Genomic DNA, 15,873 nt, shown 5'->3' on the forward strand with positions numbered 1-15,873 from the left:
CCCTGGCAATAAATGGATGCCTGGAGGAAAGAGAGCCAGCGCCACCTGCTGGAGACACGTGGTAGTGCATCAGTGAGTCCCAGGAGCCTGGCCCCTCCTCCTGCTCCCACAAAGCCCAGGAGAGGCTGCCTGCTGTCAGCTCCAACTTTGTGGGTCCAGCAGCGGGGATGGCAGGGGTCAGAGGTGAAATCAGGTTGCTAGGTGTATCTTGAAGGCTGGGAGGATGCAATAAAAACCCCTCCCCTGCCAGGTGGGTGGCCTCCTGCAAGTAACTCTTGGCCTCTCTTGACCTTGGTTCCTCATCTGTAAAGGAGGGCCCTGAGAGGGTGATGTTGACCTGGCAGGTGCCTGCGTGGGGAGCATTTCCACCCTGTCAAAGCACCGTTCTCTAGTCTTAGAGTCCAGATTGCTGAAGCAGAGAGAAGTCAGCCAGGCTGAAAGGCCCCCACAAACCAAAGCAGTGCAATCACCCACCCCTCTGAGGCCCCACCGCACCCCAAGGCCGTTCTTCCACAGTACGACCCACTAGTCTGTGGTGACAGTACCAGGAAGGAGGCAGATGTGCCTGTGAGGACAGCAGGGAGGGAGCCGACATCCCGCACACCCGCTCACACTGTCAGCCACTTCTGGCCAGGGGCTCAGAGCCCAGAGGCCGCTGCCATTTGGCTGTGACTCTGAATCCTGACCACGGGGGCAGCATCCGCAGAGCAGACTCTCCGGACAGGTTATGGTGCTTGAGAGCAGCAGTCACCCTGGCGCTGTCAGGTGCAAGCACACTGAGGGGGCTTTGGGGACTGGAGCCATGTCCCATAAGTCAGTAGAGGGGTTAAAAGAGCCACCACAGTTTTGACGGCTTCCTAGGTTGAGTAGATTTTTAATTTTTTAGAACTAGAAGAGAGCTACAAAGAATTTAGTCCAACCCTTTCATTTCATAAGCAAGAAAAAGAGGGGAGTAGACAAGTGACATGCTTTATCGGAGTCACACAGCCAGGGAGCAGTCAGACGGGCCAGCGTGGGCTTCTGATTGTTTGGAGTAAGTGCTTCGGTCAGCTGCCTTCCTGCGCAGCTTGATCACGCTGGTCTCCTTGTGCCTGGGGCGCTTGGGGTGCCCGGGGATGTGGAACCGCGTCTCTCTCTCTCTCCTGTAGTTCAGAGCCTTGGGGTTTGTGGGGCGCCCCATCGGTCACCTTTGGGACCTGTGGCCACAGCATTGTCTGGGGACGTGGTCCTCCCCTCGGATGTCTGTGGCCCAGTTAACAGACTGACGCATCTCAGGTGGGGTGACCAGCCACAGTCCAGGTGGACACGTGCTAGGGAGTGACATGAGGGAGTGCTGGGAGACAGAGCTGCCCTGGCCGTGGTCCTGTCTGCCGAGCATGTGAGGGCCCACGGGCCGTGTGTGGGAGCACACGCTGCGTGTCACACTGCACGTCTCCTCTGGAGCGCGATCTGTGCTCTCTCCTTCAGGGGAGCAGTGCTCTTTGCGGTGTAGTCTAGGGAATTAAGTGAGCCTCTGAGTGTCACTCCGGGGTTAGCTGTGCTTCACTGGCTTTGATGGCAAAGACACGCCACAGCCCCGTCGCTTGTAATTATGTGTTTCCTGAGTGAGCGAGCTGGTGGAGAGGGCTCCCCGGCCCCGGGTCCTCTGCTCTTTCTTTTCTTGCGGGAGTGGATGGGGGCTGCGGTCCTCACAGCCTCGCTCGGCAAGACCCTGGAATGTAGGTCAAGTGGGACGTGGCTGAGAACACCAGGGGAGGTCAGGGAGGGCCAGGGACAGAAGCCCACCTCAGACCCATGGGAACCTTTCAGACCCATTCTTAGCTGGTCATGGGTCCCGGCCTAGCCCAGGCGGGAAAGCTACGTGCTGTCTTCTCAGGTGACAGCCAAGGAGCTGCCACTACCAGCAGCCCGGAGGCCTTCCTCAGCAGTGTGTCTGCTGTAAGACCTGGTCTCTGCCTTAAGGTCCCTGAGTACCAAGCAGAGATTCCAAAACTGCACAGTGTCTAAATCAAGGTTGGGAGACCACTGACTGACCGGCAGTCATGCAGAGGGTGTCGCCAGAGGCTGTGCTGGGCCACACCGGCCAGGCCGAGGGGCTGGTTCAGGGAGACTCGTGGGGCAGCTGGTCCTGGTATTGGAAGTGGGGTTGTTTCCCACCTGCCATCTCCTCTGCTCCCTGGTGCAGTTCGTCCTCTATTGGTCCCCAGAGCCTGCGTCAGTGCCTGTCAGGTTGCCAGCACCTGGGAAACATTTTCTCAATAAATCAATGAATGAACGACTCAATGAATGTTCTCATCCTGTGTTGGGAGTGTGAAACGTGGGGTCCTTGGGGTTGAACATACCACCCGTACTAATAAAATTTTGCCTGGAAGCACTGGAACGTACATTAAAAAGTAAAACAAGACCCTCGGCCGCGCCTGAGCCAACCACTATGCCGGTACCACAGCTGGGCGGCTGTCCGGTCCGTCCCGGCGGGGCTCACGTGCACCAGGGCAACCTGAGGATCCTCGCCCCGCAGACCCACTGGCCTTGGGGTGCTGTCCTCCCCCCAGCTCGGCCGCTGTCACCGATTCTCATGGCCCTCACGTTTGCCTGCCCACAGCTGCTCCACACAGGATGTAATTAAATGCTTTAAAGAGCACTTCGGGACATTTGATTATGCAGAAAAACTCCGCAGAAATGTGAGCTGTTGTGTGCAGCTGGTTTCCCCGCGGTCTCTGTCAGTGCTCACTGCTCTGTGAAAAGTCCTAGCGCGGGAGGAGGCTGCCAGCCCGTTGCAGGAGCTGGAGCCCCGGGCTGAGCAGACGCCTGGCTCACCCGCCCTTCTCTCCCCAGGAGCTGCCAGAGCATGACCAGCCTGCTGGGCCCTGCTGCCTCGCCCGGCAAGGACGGCACCTCCTCTCTGCCCAGAAGGCAGGGCTCGCTGGCCCGGCCACCTCTCCGTGCTCTGTACGACCTGCTGGTGGCGCCCATGGAGGGGGTAAGTGCCGCTCACCGCGCCTGAACAGCCGGCCCGGGATGGCCGAGCTTTTCCAGAATGGGTCTTCCCCATTCAGCGTCTGGCAGCTGAGTGGATGCGTGTTCTTGGGTGACTGCAGGTTAGTGGATGGGGCCCTGGGTTCAAGCCCTAGCCCTGCTCCTGACTCCCAGTAAATTGGGCCTTGGGACCTCAGGTGCAGTGGGAATGCTGCGTGTCCCCTCAGTGGCTGGATGTGGCCAGTAGGAGATGGTCTCACAGGTGGGGAGCAGCCTGCCAGGACTCTTTCTTCTGCTTGAGCCAAGGTGAAGTGCATCCTCAGGAAACCACACTGTGACTTGCAAGGATGTGTGTCAGCTTGACGAACATTTCTCAGGAGGCCGTACTGCCTGCTGGTGCCCTCTAGGCTCCCCTTGCTTGGGGACACCCAGGTGGAGCAAAGCACAGAGCCTTTAGGAGCTGGCAGGTGGGACTTGGGTGTGGCAATGCCTTTTCCTGGCTAGGTGACCTTGGCCAAGCTGCTACTCCTCCCTGAGTACCCGTGTCCTCATTAGAAAATGAGGCCAGTGTGCCTAGAAGAGCCATCTCTGTGTCCCCAGCAGCTGGCACAGGGCCTGGTACATGTCAGCGCTCAGTCAAGTCTATGGAATGGTACACAGTCCAAAGCTGCATTTGATTTTTGGGTCTAGTGTGGATACAAAGCAGAAGACCCAAGGCAGAAAACACTAATGAATTTTCTGTGGCCACTCTTGTGTGGCACCTGGGACTTTGCAGCAGGTTATGGAGCAGAAGGAAGGGGCTGGGCCTGCCCGGGAGCACTTTGCATCTGTGAGCCACCCCCACCCCCTCCGCCGTCGACCAGGTGCCGGTTTCCTGCTTATTCTGGGCAGGACCACAAGTCCAGCGACAGGCCTGCAGGGGACACACCTGACAGTTGTTTGTCTTGCTGGGGGGACCTGGGGAGGTGGGACTGGGAAGGGCTCTTCCCTTGTATGGAAGGCAGGACTCCTGTGGGTGGGGAGCGGTCCCTCCCTCCCCCAGAGTTTCCACCTGGAGGGAAGCTGCTACAGCTGTGAGTCTATAAAGTCTGCACTGTCTTTTTAAGACAGTTTTTCTCCCTGAGGACTTTCCCCTGTGACTTAAAGAATGAAAATATACCAATGAGGTTGGTGGCTGCTCGTGTCTGGGCAGCCGTGCTCCTCCAGGGGTGCTGGCAGGGGAAGATTTATGGACTTGAGCCTCAGATGAGTTAGAACAGTGATAAGTGGTGCCTTTACACGGTTAACTAAGGAGGGGAGAGCCTGGCCCCCAATGTGTGTGTGGGTCCTGAAGCTGTGGGGGTGCCTCTGTGTTCAGGGCTCTGGGTATGAACAGATGGGACGGGGCCCTGCTCTTGAAGTGAGGCATTTAGCCAGAAAGCAGACCCTTCGTTCCTAATATTTAAGTGTTCTCATTTGTGACTGAGGAGTCTGACCACAGTGAAGAAGTTAGGCTGCCTGAAATAAGATGTGGAGAAAAACCTTTCAAAGGCTATTAAATGATCAGGGCAGGAGCTTTTGCCTGGCTACCTAATGTGACCCACTGCATTTCAGTAAAAACACCTCAGTCTAGCCAGGAGTTCCTTCCATCTCAGTTTCATCCATTCACTCAAGTGTTTATTGACGTATGCTGAGCACAGCCGGGCACACTCCATCCTGGATACAGAGGAGATGGCCGAGAGGGGGTGGTGGCCCAGGTCTGATGCTCCCAGACTCAGATGAGGGAGGGGAGGAGGTCCAGTCGCTTCCCCTCAGCTGGGCTGCCAGGTCTTCCGGCCGCTTCTCGTCTTGCTCCGAAGACCACTAGAGGGAGACACAGCACCACCCACCCCTCGCCGCTGTCAGCTGCCGGAGCCAGGCCCTTCTCCACATTTTCAATGAAAATACAAATCAAAACCAAAAGTCCAAGATTATGAATCACTGACACTTCAAGACTAAAACGATTAGCCTCTTCACGTGAGGCTTATAATTATTTGAACAACTGCCTTTGTTTCGCCGCAGTCCTGTTGCTAAGGGACTAGGTCAGACGGTATGAAAAGTGGAACAGAATTATGTTTCACTGCAGGCTTGCAGCAGCCCTTGATTTAATTTCGCTTAGGGGAAACAGTGGTGTGGCTCTTTCCTGGAACCACGCTGTCCTTTGCTGTCAGGATGGGGTGAGCATGTCCAGTGGTCTTTGAGGAGGGCCCAGTTACATACGCACACGAGCCATCATCAGACATAAAGTCAAATCCTGTCTCAGACCCAAAGGAGAAAATGTTACTAGAGAAAAGTTGGATGTGTTTGGTGTCAAAGGGACAGGGACCCTGTTTGTATCGTGGCAGTCATTTGTAATCACAGTAGAGTGAAGGGTAGTTCCTCTTGCCCGAGCCTGGACTTCCTTGCTTGAGGTGAAGGGATGGATATTGGACCAGTCTGGACCTCAAAGCAGGCACACACAGAACCACATGCCAACAGCTGTGTTCCAGGGGCCGCATCAGCTGTGCCGAGGCCCTGCGGGACTGCTCCGAGAAGCTGCTCGTTCCCTCAGGTCCGTTTGCAGGTGGGGCTTCATCCAAGGCCAGAAGCTGCTTTCATCAAGGACCCAGATTTGGAGTAGGAAATTCCCTAGGATTTGGTCAAATCTTTTTTTTTTTTTATTGAAGTATAGTTGATGTACAGCATGACATGTTACAGGGGTACAGCATGGTGAGTCAATTTCTGAACGTTGTGCTCTATCGAACCCCTCTTTAAACATCCAGGTTTGGGGACTTTCAGGATCGTTGGGGTTTGGGCTTGTTCTAGTTTTGGTCTTGGTCACCCTTATCATCATTTCCATTTGTTTAAACTCCCAGTTTCCTACATTTACAGTCTTAAAAACCAAGATGGTAGGACAGGAATGAAGAGTGAATGACTTTGATCAGAAAGAAGAGTCCTCCTCATCCACCTCTGCTCTGACTAATGAATCTTCAGGGTTAAGCAAGAGTCGCCTGTTTCAGGATCCCAGAAGCTGACTTAAAACTTGCTGTTCATGTCGGTTGGGTTGGTAAACTGATTCCTGAACACCAGAGCTTTGCCCAGGACGGCTCATCTGAGAACCCGAGGCAGGGACCTGGCCTGGCCAGGAGGGGAGCTTGGCGTTAGCTGGGTCAGGACCGTAATTACTGTGCTGGGGAAAGGGGACTCTTGCAAAATCAAACAACGTGATGAACTAGTTAACCCTGGACCAGGTGCCTGGGGGTGAGACTGACGGGTCAGGTGCCTGGTTTGTAAATAGACTGGAGGCTCTGGAGACAGTCCGGGAATGTTTATCCGCAGAACAGTCGGACCTTGACTGCAGAGTGGCGTGGAGGACAAGGCCCATGAGTTGGGCACCGCCAGGCTTTCTAATTGATTTCTGATTGAGACATCTGTAGTAATATTCAGATGAGGACAAACATCACCCAAGGACAGTGAGCGTTTCCACGACTGATTAGGAGAAGGAAAAATGGAGGCAATTACTCTCAAGCTGCCTGTAGCACTGAACACACTGGCGCAAGCACGCAGGCCGGCCAGCCAGTGCCCGCGAGGCAAGTGGTGTGCTGCCCGGGGTCGGTGTTGACTGGGGTCAGTGCCGTGTGGGCCGATCCGAGCTGACGTTCAGCAGTGCCTCTCAGCCTGACCCCAGCAGCTTCTGGGGAGCCGAGGTGCGCCTGCCACTGAGGGTGTGAAGCTCCTTTGCCCCATGTCAGCCACAGTGAGGCCGCTGCGGCTAAACAGAGCCCTGGGCTGCGTTGGCTGAGGCCACACCCTGGGTGTCCGGCAGGCCTCTCTGGCTCTAGTTGGCACTGGTCACGCGTCTCAGCAGTCAGATTCCTCACCCTCCCCGGCTCAGACTCTCCAGGCACACCAGTGGTTTGTTGTTTGGTTGGTCACAGAACATGGCTGAGTGGGTTGAATTTTGGCTTTTGCATTTCTGGTTGGAATACAGTGTCTACAATCTGCGTAGCTTTTAGTCGTGGTTTTGGAGTTATTTCTAACAGGTATGATATTTACTGAGACTGATGCATCCATCTGTGGCACCAAGACTTCTCAGAAGCATCAAAGAAAAGGTTTCTCTACCTTAAAAAGTTCTGTTTGATCAATTCACTCAATCAAAAACATAAATCAGGGGAAAAAATCTTAAACCCTGTACACAGTTCTGGGATATCCAGATACCCAGTGGTTCTTTGCTTCTGGAATCTTTGTTGTAGATAGTAAAGTCCGCGTCATCCCAAATCTAACCTGCCAGCAAGTTCATGGACCCAGTTTTATTTCCCTCCCTCACGGTGATCAGGAATGTTCATTCTCTGGCCCATGGTGCTGTGGAGCTCTGGGGGCCTCCTGCGTCTTCCGTGCAAATGGAGCTCCCTACACTGCAGTGGGGGCTGCAGGCTGATATTCTGAGCCCCAGCCCTGTGCACAGAGCACGGACTTCTAAGCTGAGGTCAGGACACATGCACCATCACAATATTGGTGCCTTTTGAACAGTGCCAGGACCCCCCACTCACCATGAGTATATATAGGAGATGACCATTGACCAAAATGGTGATCAAGTCAGAACTTACCAGCCAGGCAAACACTCAGGATCTGTTGGGGGCTGCCTAGAGGAACCACAGACTCAGAAGTTGGACTTCAGGGTCACTGCTTGGTGGTGGAGTTCTCAGGTTCAGGAGTCGTGGACACTCAGTGAACAGCTGACGATGGCGAGGGAGACGTGAAGATGAGGACATCTCTTCATCCCTGGGCTCAGTTTGGAGCTGGATGCTCTGCAGAGGCTATGTGTGGGTTTTAGCCACATGATTGTTCACAAACAGGAGGGAGAGGGGATGGGTTGTGCTAGAAGAATGACTGAGGCCCAGCAGAAAGATAGTGTGAATAATAGGAGGCCCAGCAATGCCCGGCGACCCTGGATCAGCGGACAGGTCTGGTCACACACCTGGCAGGTGGCCTGAGCCCCCACACTGCCCACATGCTGGGCAGCAGGAGACCGGGCAGCGAGCAGGTGTCACTGTCACAGCTGCTGACCCATCCCCAAGGTCGGGGCACCATCAGCCCAGCTGCTCTGGCTCCACTTCCAGGTGCACTTGGCCCCCGGCAGCAGCAGGGGTGCTCCAGAGTCCCTCCACCTGCCAGGCCAGGCAGTGGCCTCGGTGTGGCCCACTGTGGGGACATGGGCCCAGGGGGTCAACAGCTGGAGTGGAGCAGGGCTGTGGGCACCCAGCCTTTCCTAGCTCCCTGTGCCACCCCAGAAACCCATCACTGGCAACGCTGGGGTCACTGTGCATGCCCCGCTTCTCCCTTCCTGGGTTGTACAGTGATGCTGTTACCTCTCCTTGGGAAATTGCTCTTAAATCAAACAAGCAAATTGGTCTAATAATTTTTATTTATGCTTTCTTTAGATGTGTCTAGAATTTAAAAAAAGAAAAAGCCACAGGGGGTTTGTACAGACGGAATGTCCCGCCAGGCACATGTCACTTTGGGTTAGCCAAGTGCCTCCTGCGCCCTCAGCCAAGCGCTCACAAGCAGCGCGGCTGTGGTTCAGGTGTGCACACTCACTCCCCAGAGCACGGCGGCTGGGGTGGCAGATGGGCGAGGGGGGCCTGGCTGTGACCCTGCCCCGAGGTCCCTGTGGGCCTGCATGCTCCCCATCCCCGCAGGCTCAGGGCGGAGACCCCTTCATCTCTTCATTTACACTCAGCCCATCTTGTCCAGTTTTCCCAATCGCTGTCCACTTGTTTTATCAAGATTCCCATGGCCTTCGTCTCTGCTTCTGTGGAGAGTGAAGGGTGTCTGTCTGCTGTGGGTCTGTGGCACCCCGCCCTCAGGTCCTCACCTGGGCCTTTCAGGGGTGATGGGTGACCCATCAGTGTCAGATTCCTGCCAGCCCCGGGGGAGCAAGTGGGTCAATACCTGCAGATTCTGGGGCCAAGGGCTGTCCTCTGCTCAGGGGAGAGGCACAGAGGCCTGGAGGTGACGCGGGGTCTAGGAATCCAGACCTTTCTTCACGGGAGGTCATCCTAGCTCCCAAAGCTTCAGTCCACACTGTGGTTCTCTAGCCTCTTGTCCATCAAAATGGACAGCACATCCCACTCTGGTTGAGTTCTCACCATCTGTATGAGTGGGTTCATTCCTATACTGCTCTGAGGGTCCCGGTGCCAACACAGCATCCCCTGGCTTGGTTCTTGGTATGCTCCATGACTCACAGAGAGCTTTCTGGGATGGCTGCCCTTTGCATTAACCCCTGGCCCCCTATGGAAACATCTGGATGACCAGGGCAGGTCCTGTCTCCGTGGGAGTCCTCTGCCACGATGGGTGACCCCAGGCTCCCTCCTTGCCCTGCTCCTCTGGCCTCCTCCTCCAGGTCCTCGGGGACTGAGACAGGCAGTGCTCCCGCAGGCCACGCCCCTGCCCGTCACCCACACTCCCCGTGGACCCTCTGGGGAGCCTGCCCTGGGCCCGTCTCTGCCCTGACACACATGTCCGCTGCTCACTTGCCCTGCAGGGCCTGATGCACTCCAGCGGGCCCGTCGGCCGGCACCGGCAGCTGGTCCTGGTTCTGGAAGGGGAGCTCTACCTCATCCCTTTCGCCCTCCTGAAGGGAAGCTCCTCCAACGAGTACCTCTATGAGCGCTTCGCCCTCATCGCCGTCCCCTCCATCCGCTCCCTCGGCCCACAGTCCAAGGTGAGTGGGGTGCCCGGGGCGCAGTGCCCTGGCCAGGCTGGGCCCCCTGCAGGAGAGGATGTGGACTCTGCAAAGTGTGGGCTTTATAGTCTGTCGCAGGTGGGCCGACTTTGGAGTAGATCTGTCTGAAGGTGGGGGCAGCCCTCCGGACCCTGACAGTTCGCTGCTACCCCCGGGAGCCACACTGTGTGTCATGTCCCTCTACATTTCTTTGCTGTGACATCAGGGTTGGGAGCTACTCACAGCACTAAGTCAGGCTTGAGGCCAGGCCAAGCATCTGAGGAAGCTGGTTACCCCATCCCTCACGAGCCCCATGAGGCTGTGCTCGCCCCCTCCAGGCTGACCGTGGACTGAGCCGAGGGGCCGCAGGCAGGGAGGGCCGACAGATAAGATTAGTATCAAGTGGAAGAGAATCCCACAGGCTGACAAAGATCCGAGAGCAAGTGGGGCTTTCAGGAGACAGGAGGGGACTTGGGTCTGGTTCAGCGGAAGTCAGAATGGGCATGTCTGTGGAACTCAAGAGAGTGACACTGGGCCATCTGCAGGGCAGGGCTTGCCCACAGCCGTTGCCGGCCCTGCCCACCTGACTAGGGAGCCTTCTGAGCTGACCCGAACCCTCTTCCCTTTTCTAAACTTGTCCAGAGACCCTGAAACCCTGGCTTCCTTCTACCCGCCCCCCTGCCACCTCCTGCAGCATCCTCGCTGCCCCAGTGCGGGGCTATCTCCCCTCCGGGGGCCTGAACTGCTCCATCCTTGAGGTGACGATGCCCTCAAGCTGCCCGCTGCTCTTAGCGCCCTCAGACCTCAGCAGGGCTCGGTCACAGGCCCTTTCACAGAGTGAGGGCGTGTCAGCTGGTTTAAGGACCTCAGACCCCCGGCCCGGGGTGCTGGTGGCCCCCACGGGACCTGCCTCAACCTCCGCTGACCTTGGTCATTGGCTGGGTTGCAGTTGGGTCAGCGTCTGCTCACGGGTTTTGGAGCTCTGCGTTAGGGCTGCTTTAGTTACCAAATCATATTCCTCATGGGAAAGAATCAGTTCAAAGTGAAATAAATGATTTTCTCCAAGTTTTTCTTGTGTCCATGGTTGACTGAGCCCCAGATGTGAGCATGCTGTGTGCGGGCCCACACGGAGGACCGCCAGGAGCGCCCCGGGAAGTGGCGGGAGCGGCCTGTGGATGCGACAGCAAGCCGCCGTCTGCTCACGTAACCAGGGCTGGAGGGTGCCGTCTACTGACTCGCACCCAATAGGCTTCTCTTCTGCAGAGTTTAAGGCATCACCAGGTGGAGACACCAAAAAGTTATTTTGCGATAATTTGATACTTGCTGTTTCTCAAAAAGCATCAAAAAGCACTGGGGAAAATCAGAACTTTGTTGGGTTTCTTTATGCTGACTTCACATCAGTGCTGCTGTTCCTCTGCGGCAGGTGGAGTGGGAAGGAACGCCTGCCTTTTCAGCCTGTAGTGCCTCTAAGGACTGGATTTGGCCCTGCTCCCCTGAGCGTGATGTGCTTTTTGCACTTTAAACAGTCACCCCTCAAAGCTCCTGACACATCAGGAGTGGGTTCCCTCTCATTTAGGGGCTCACAGGGGGTCTGTGGGAGAGGGATGTGGGGCAGGCGACACAGCCCCTCCCTCCCACAGGCCGTCCTGTCGATGCTCCTCCCCCGGCCCGCCCGGGCCTGATGAGCAGGAAGGGTTCTTCCTGCCACCTAGTCCTGATTATTTTCAAGAGCTTGTCACAGCAGCTGTGATTCTCAGTAAGACGTGCACCTGTGTCAGAAAGGTGTGAAAAGCAGAGTGAACGAGGTTTGGGGAGAACAGGCAGAGCCACGCTGGACCCGGGGCTGCAGAGAGCTGGCCGTCCCCACGCTCGGCCGCTGGGCAGCCTGGCTGCTGACTGATGGCTGGTCTGCTGTCTCCCCTCCCCTCCCAGTCTCACCTGAGGAAGAACCCGCCCACGTTCTCCAGCTCCACATCCATGGCAGCCGTGGTGGGCAATCCCAAGCTCCCGTCAGCAGTGATGGACAGGTGGCTGTGGGGCCCGATGCCCTCGGCTGAGGAGGAAGCCTACATGGTGGCAGAGCTGCTGGGCTGCCAGCCCCTGGTGGGCAGTGTGGCCACCAAAGAGCGGGTCATGAGTGCCCTGACCCAGGCCGAGTGCGTCCACTTCGCCACTCACATCTCTTGGAAACTGTCGGCCTTGGTCCTCACACCCAGTGTGGACGGCAATCCCGCCGGCAGCAAGAGCTCCTTCGGCCACCCCTACACGATCCCCGAGTCCCTGCGGGTGCAGGACGACACCAGCGACGGGGAGAGCCTCTCGGACTGCCCACCGCTGCAGGAGCTGCTGCTCACGGCCGCTGATGTCCTGGACCTGCGGCTGCCCGTGAAGCTGGTGGTCCTCGGCTCATCCCAGGAGTCCAACAGCAAAGTCACAGCCGACGGGGTCATCGCACTGACACGGGCCTTCCTGGCGGCTGGCACACAGTGTGTCCTCGTGTCTCTGTGGCCTGTGCCTGTGGCCGCTTCCAAGATGTTCCTGCATGCCCTGTACTCGTCCCTGCTGAATGGCCTGAAGGCCAGTGCGGCCCTGGGCGAGGCCATGAAGGTGGTGCAGAGCAGCAAGGCCTTCTCGCACCCCTCCAACTGGGCAGGTAGGAGCTCGGGCCGTAGGTCGAGCGCCTGGGGGGCGGTCCTCACAGCCCCGGGTTGGGGTAGGGAGGGTGGGGCCGGCCCTGGCGAGGGCAGTGTGGAGATTAAGGGAGAGCACCTTGCTGGCTGGGACTCTTGCCTGCTGCCAGGTCAGTCTCGTGTTACACAAATATTAAAGTAGTCTTTCAACAGCGAGCAGCAGAACGGTTTGCGTGTGTCAGGCTCCCCTGATGTGTGTGCTGGGAGGCCCCTCAGGTGAAATCCCAAACCATAGGAGGGAGAGGTCAGTGCGGTAGAAAGACCCTGGATTCGGTCATTGGAGGACTCGAGTAAGATCGGGATCCATGTCAGGCTGTGTGGCCCGAGACAGGTTACTTACCCTCTCTGTGTCCTCGGTGCTAACAAGGGGATGGTGGTGGCTCCTTGTATGAGGAGCGGGCTGGACGTCTTGTGCTGTGTGAGGAGGGCTGGCAGCTCAGGGCAGCGTAAGGGGCTGGGAGTGAAGGGGGCATGGTCCCCTGCCACTGCCGGGAGTTGCAGAAATCAGTTGGGGTTCCCATGATCATTTTCAGCAAATGTCTGTTTCGTATCCATTCATGGCAGTCAGCAGGGGCTGAGCTGCATGTGGTACCACAGAACATTATGCAGGGTCTGGGGGGGACCCAGCCCAAGTGCTTGGCCATTTAGTCCTGTCAGGACTGCCTCCCCATCTTCCTGATGTGTTCATGGACGTGGTATTTCTGTCATTGTTTAGTTTCGGTGACAATACAAAAGCCATCTGTTCTGGGGAAAGTGATGTTTAATGATGCTGCCTTGTTACCCTTAAAACAGCCTTGCCTCATTCATTCTTAGAAAACCCTTTCCCTCCATTACTTGGGGGCAGGTTGGTCCTAAAGTTGCTCGGTGGAGACTGTACCACCGTGCCTCCCCCCGGGCCTGCTGATGGAGTGGGTGCTGGGAAAGGAAGCCGGGGGGCAGGAGGGAGGGGTGGGACCCAGGCAGATGGATGTGTGGCTCCTTCCCAGCCCCGAGTCTGTTGGCTCAGGTGCTGCCTCCTGTCCCCTCGTCTGATGGCCCCAAGGAGTCAAGCACACCTGCCCCTCCATCCCTGGGCTCGTTCTAGACACAGATGAATTTAGGAAAAACAAGGGAGGTCATTTCCCAGGATGCTGGCCAAGCCAGGGAAGGGCCCCGGAGGCCACACAGCCTGTTCCTGCCCTCACTCACTGCGCCGCAGGAAAGCAGAGGCATTTTCCTGAGCCACTGTCACAGTGAAACAGCACCATCCACTTACTGAGCAATTAAACAGTATCAACTCTTAAAAGGGAGGGGACAGATGGGTACCAAACTGCTCCCAGTGAGTGAGATGCCCCAGTCTAGCCTGTGGAGCAGCTGTGCTGGGCGGGCCCCTCTTTCTGCAACAAATGAGCTAGAGAGGCCAGGCCAGGACTGGGCGAGGGTGGCTCTGAGGTGCCGTCCATGCTCCCCACAGGGTTCCTGCTCATCGGGAGCGACGTGAAGCTCAACAGCCCCTCCTCGCTCATCGGCCAGGCCCTCACAGAGATCCTCCAGCACCCGGAGCGAGCGCGGGATGCCCTGCGAGTGCTGCTGCACCTGGTAAGGGGCCCCCGGAGACACCAGGGGGGCAGGGTGAGGCTGGAGGGTTTCCACAGCACCAGGGGCATGAGCAGGTGGAGGGAAACTGTCCCCTGGGGCTGTGGGCACAGCCAGTCATTATGTGTGATGGGGACGTGTGTGCTGTCACACTGACGGCTGTGGCCATCCTTGCCAGACCTGGGGGGGGGGGGCAGCCGAGGGGGACCTGGAGCAGGGCCTCGCCACAGCCACCTCCGGCCACATGGCTTTGGGCAAGTCAGCTTGGCTCTCTGAGCCTCAACTTCTGGTGTGGAAGCGGGGATGAGACGTTCCCTTTTCAAGGTTATCGTGAGAATTAGAGAAAAGGCGAGAATAGGGTCCTGGTAGCTGAGAGCTGGTATTCTATGATCAGATGACACCAGGCTTACCCTAAACTCAGTTGGAAGAAGAGTCCAAGCCTGACCCTCCCCTTGGCGGAGCTGCGACGGGAGTATAATCAGAGCCCCCACGCCACTGTCTGCAGGATGTAGGGCTACAAGTCAAGCTGGTTCCAACCTTCCACCTTGATAACCTGAAGGCAGTTTCGAACGATTTAGAACTCTTGGCCTCCTTGGAGTTCTGTGCCAGGAAGACCAGCTCAGTCCCAGCCCAGGCCTGGGCAGCAAGGGTGGACAGCCCATGCCACCTAAGCTCTTTCCAAACCTAAGGCAAAGAGCCGCCTGTGGCCACCTCACAGCACAGAGAGGCACTGGGCTCTGCCGGCTTCCAGGTGGGCCTGTCCCCTTGGCCAGGCGAATGCTGCCCACGGGCCTGGGGTGGCAGCTCTCAGAGAGCTCCTGAGAGATCAGTCACAGACATTTCTTAAGCTCAGGTCTGCCTTGAGATTTTCTTAGCCTGAAGGAAATCAGTGTGTGAACAAGGAGAATGCTGGAGCCTGGAACCTCTGACAGCCCCAGGCCAGACGTGAGGACGCCCAGCCACCTGCTGCGGGGTAGACGTGCTCACGTGCTTTGAGAATTTGGGGAGACTTTCTCAACTGATTTTAACCTGTGCCTGGAGACGGCTCAGAGCCTTTAAGTTATTCAGCAGTAGGACACTTCTCAGGTCCCTGTCACCCCCAGAAGTGCCCTCATTCCTTGATGCAGCCCCCAGACCACTTTTCCTGGATGACTGAGTGGCCCTCTCCACGTTTGCTTTCTCCTCCCAGGCCAGGCTGTGGAGCGAGAGCCATGCCTCTCCGCTCCCATTTGGCCAGGGTTTTCTCTTCTTTCTTGGCTTCACCTTCTAGGGTGAGTACAGGGGCCATGGGTCAAGTTCACCAGTCCTCACTTCCTTCTGACTACCCAGTGGACAGTGTCCCCAAGGGCTGTCCAACTGTTTTTCCTGCCCGGGAAGGCTTTTTTCTCCTACCTGTGATGTCAGCCCCCAGCAACCCAGGGTTTTACAGCAAGAAAAGTCCCAGGTGACATCTTGGACAGCTCTCCTTCCCCTCTAGTTACATACAGCACACGTGCCCCAAGGCAGGTGAGAACTCAGGATGGACTGAGGTTTCCCTTGGAGAGAAAAACAGCCAGGGGAAGGCCTGCAGCTCCAGCAGGTGCTGTGGGTGCTCCTGGGGGGGGGGGGGTCAGGTGGCAGTTTCCTGGATGAACGCAGCCCACATGTGCCAGGCCCCGGGTGGGCCTGGGAAAGGTCACTGGATGGGCAGGGGTGTCCCAGGCTGCAGGAAGAAGGGAGTCAGACACACGGGGGACGAGGCCCTGTGGTGGGCACTCCTTGGGGTGTGTGTGATGTGTGTGGGGCAGTGAGAGGGGGTATGTCCTAGTGATGGGGAGTGGTCAGTGCAGGGTTTGGGGCAGGCCCCGGGCCAGAGGCTGGTTTTCAGACAAATTGCTTCAGAGTCTGTGGAGGAGAGCTCGGAGCCCAGAG

General features: G+C 57.2%; 1 protein-coding gene across 3 annotated transcripts in view; it reads left to right on the forward strand.

The window, feature by feature from the left end:
• Positions 1-15,873, forward strand: part of TTC28 (tetratricopeptide repeat domain 28) — a 477,328-nt gene that overhangs the window by 449,600 nt on the left and 11,855 nt on the right. For all 3 annotated transcript variants that reach the window (XM_031442960.2, XM_031442961.2, XM_010992318.3), the window contains 4 exons: positions 2,836-2,980; positions 9,518-9,697; positions 11,630-12,350; positions 13,841-13,965. In XM_031442960.2, the coding sequence (XP_031298820.1) occupies positions 2,836-2,980; positions 9,518-9,697; positions 11,630-12,350; positions 13,841-13,965 (1,171 nt within the window). The remainder of the gene's footprint in view (positions 1-2,835; positions 2,981-9,517; positions 9,698-11,629; positions 12,351-13,840; positions 13,966-15,873) is intronic.

The sequence above is a fragment of the Camelus dromedarius genome, chromosome 31, assembly GCF_036321535.1.
Source record: "Camelus dromedarius isolate mCamDro1 chromosome 31, mCamDro1.pat, whole genome shotgun sequence".
In the NCBI taxonomy this organism is placed as follows: domain Eukaryota; kingdom Metazoa; phylum Chordata; class Mammalia; order Artiodactyla; family Camelidae; genus Camelus; species Camelus dromedarius.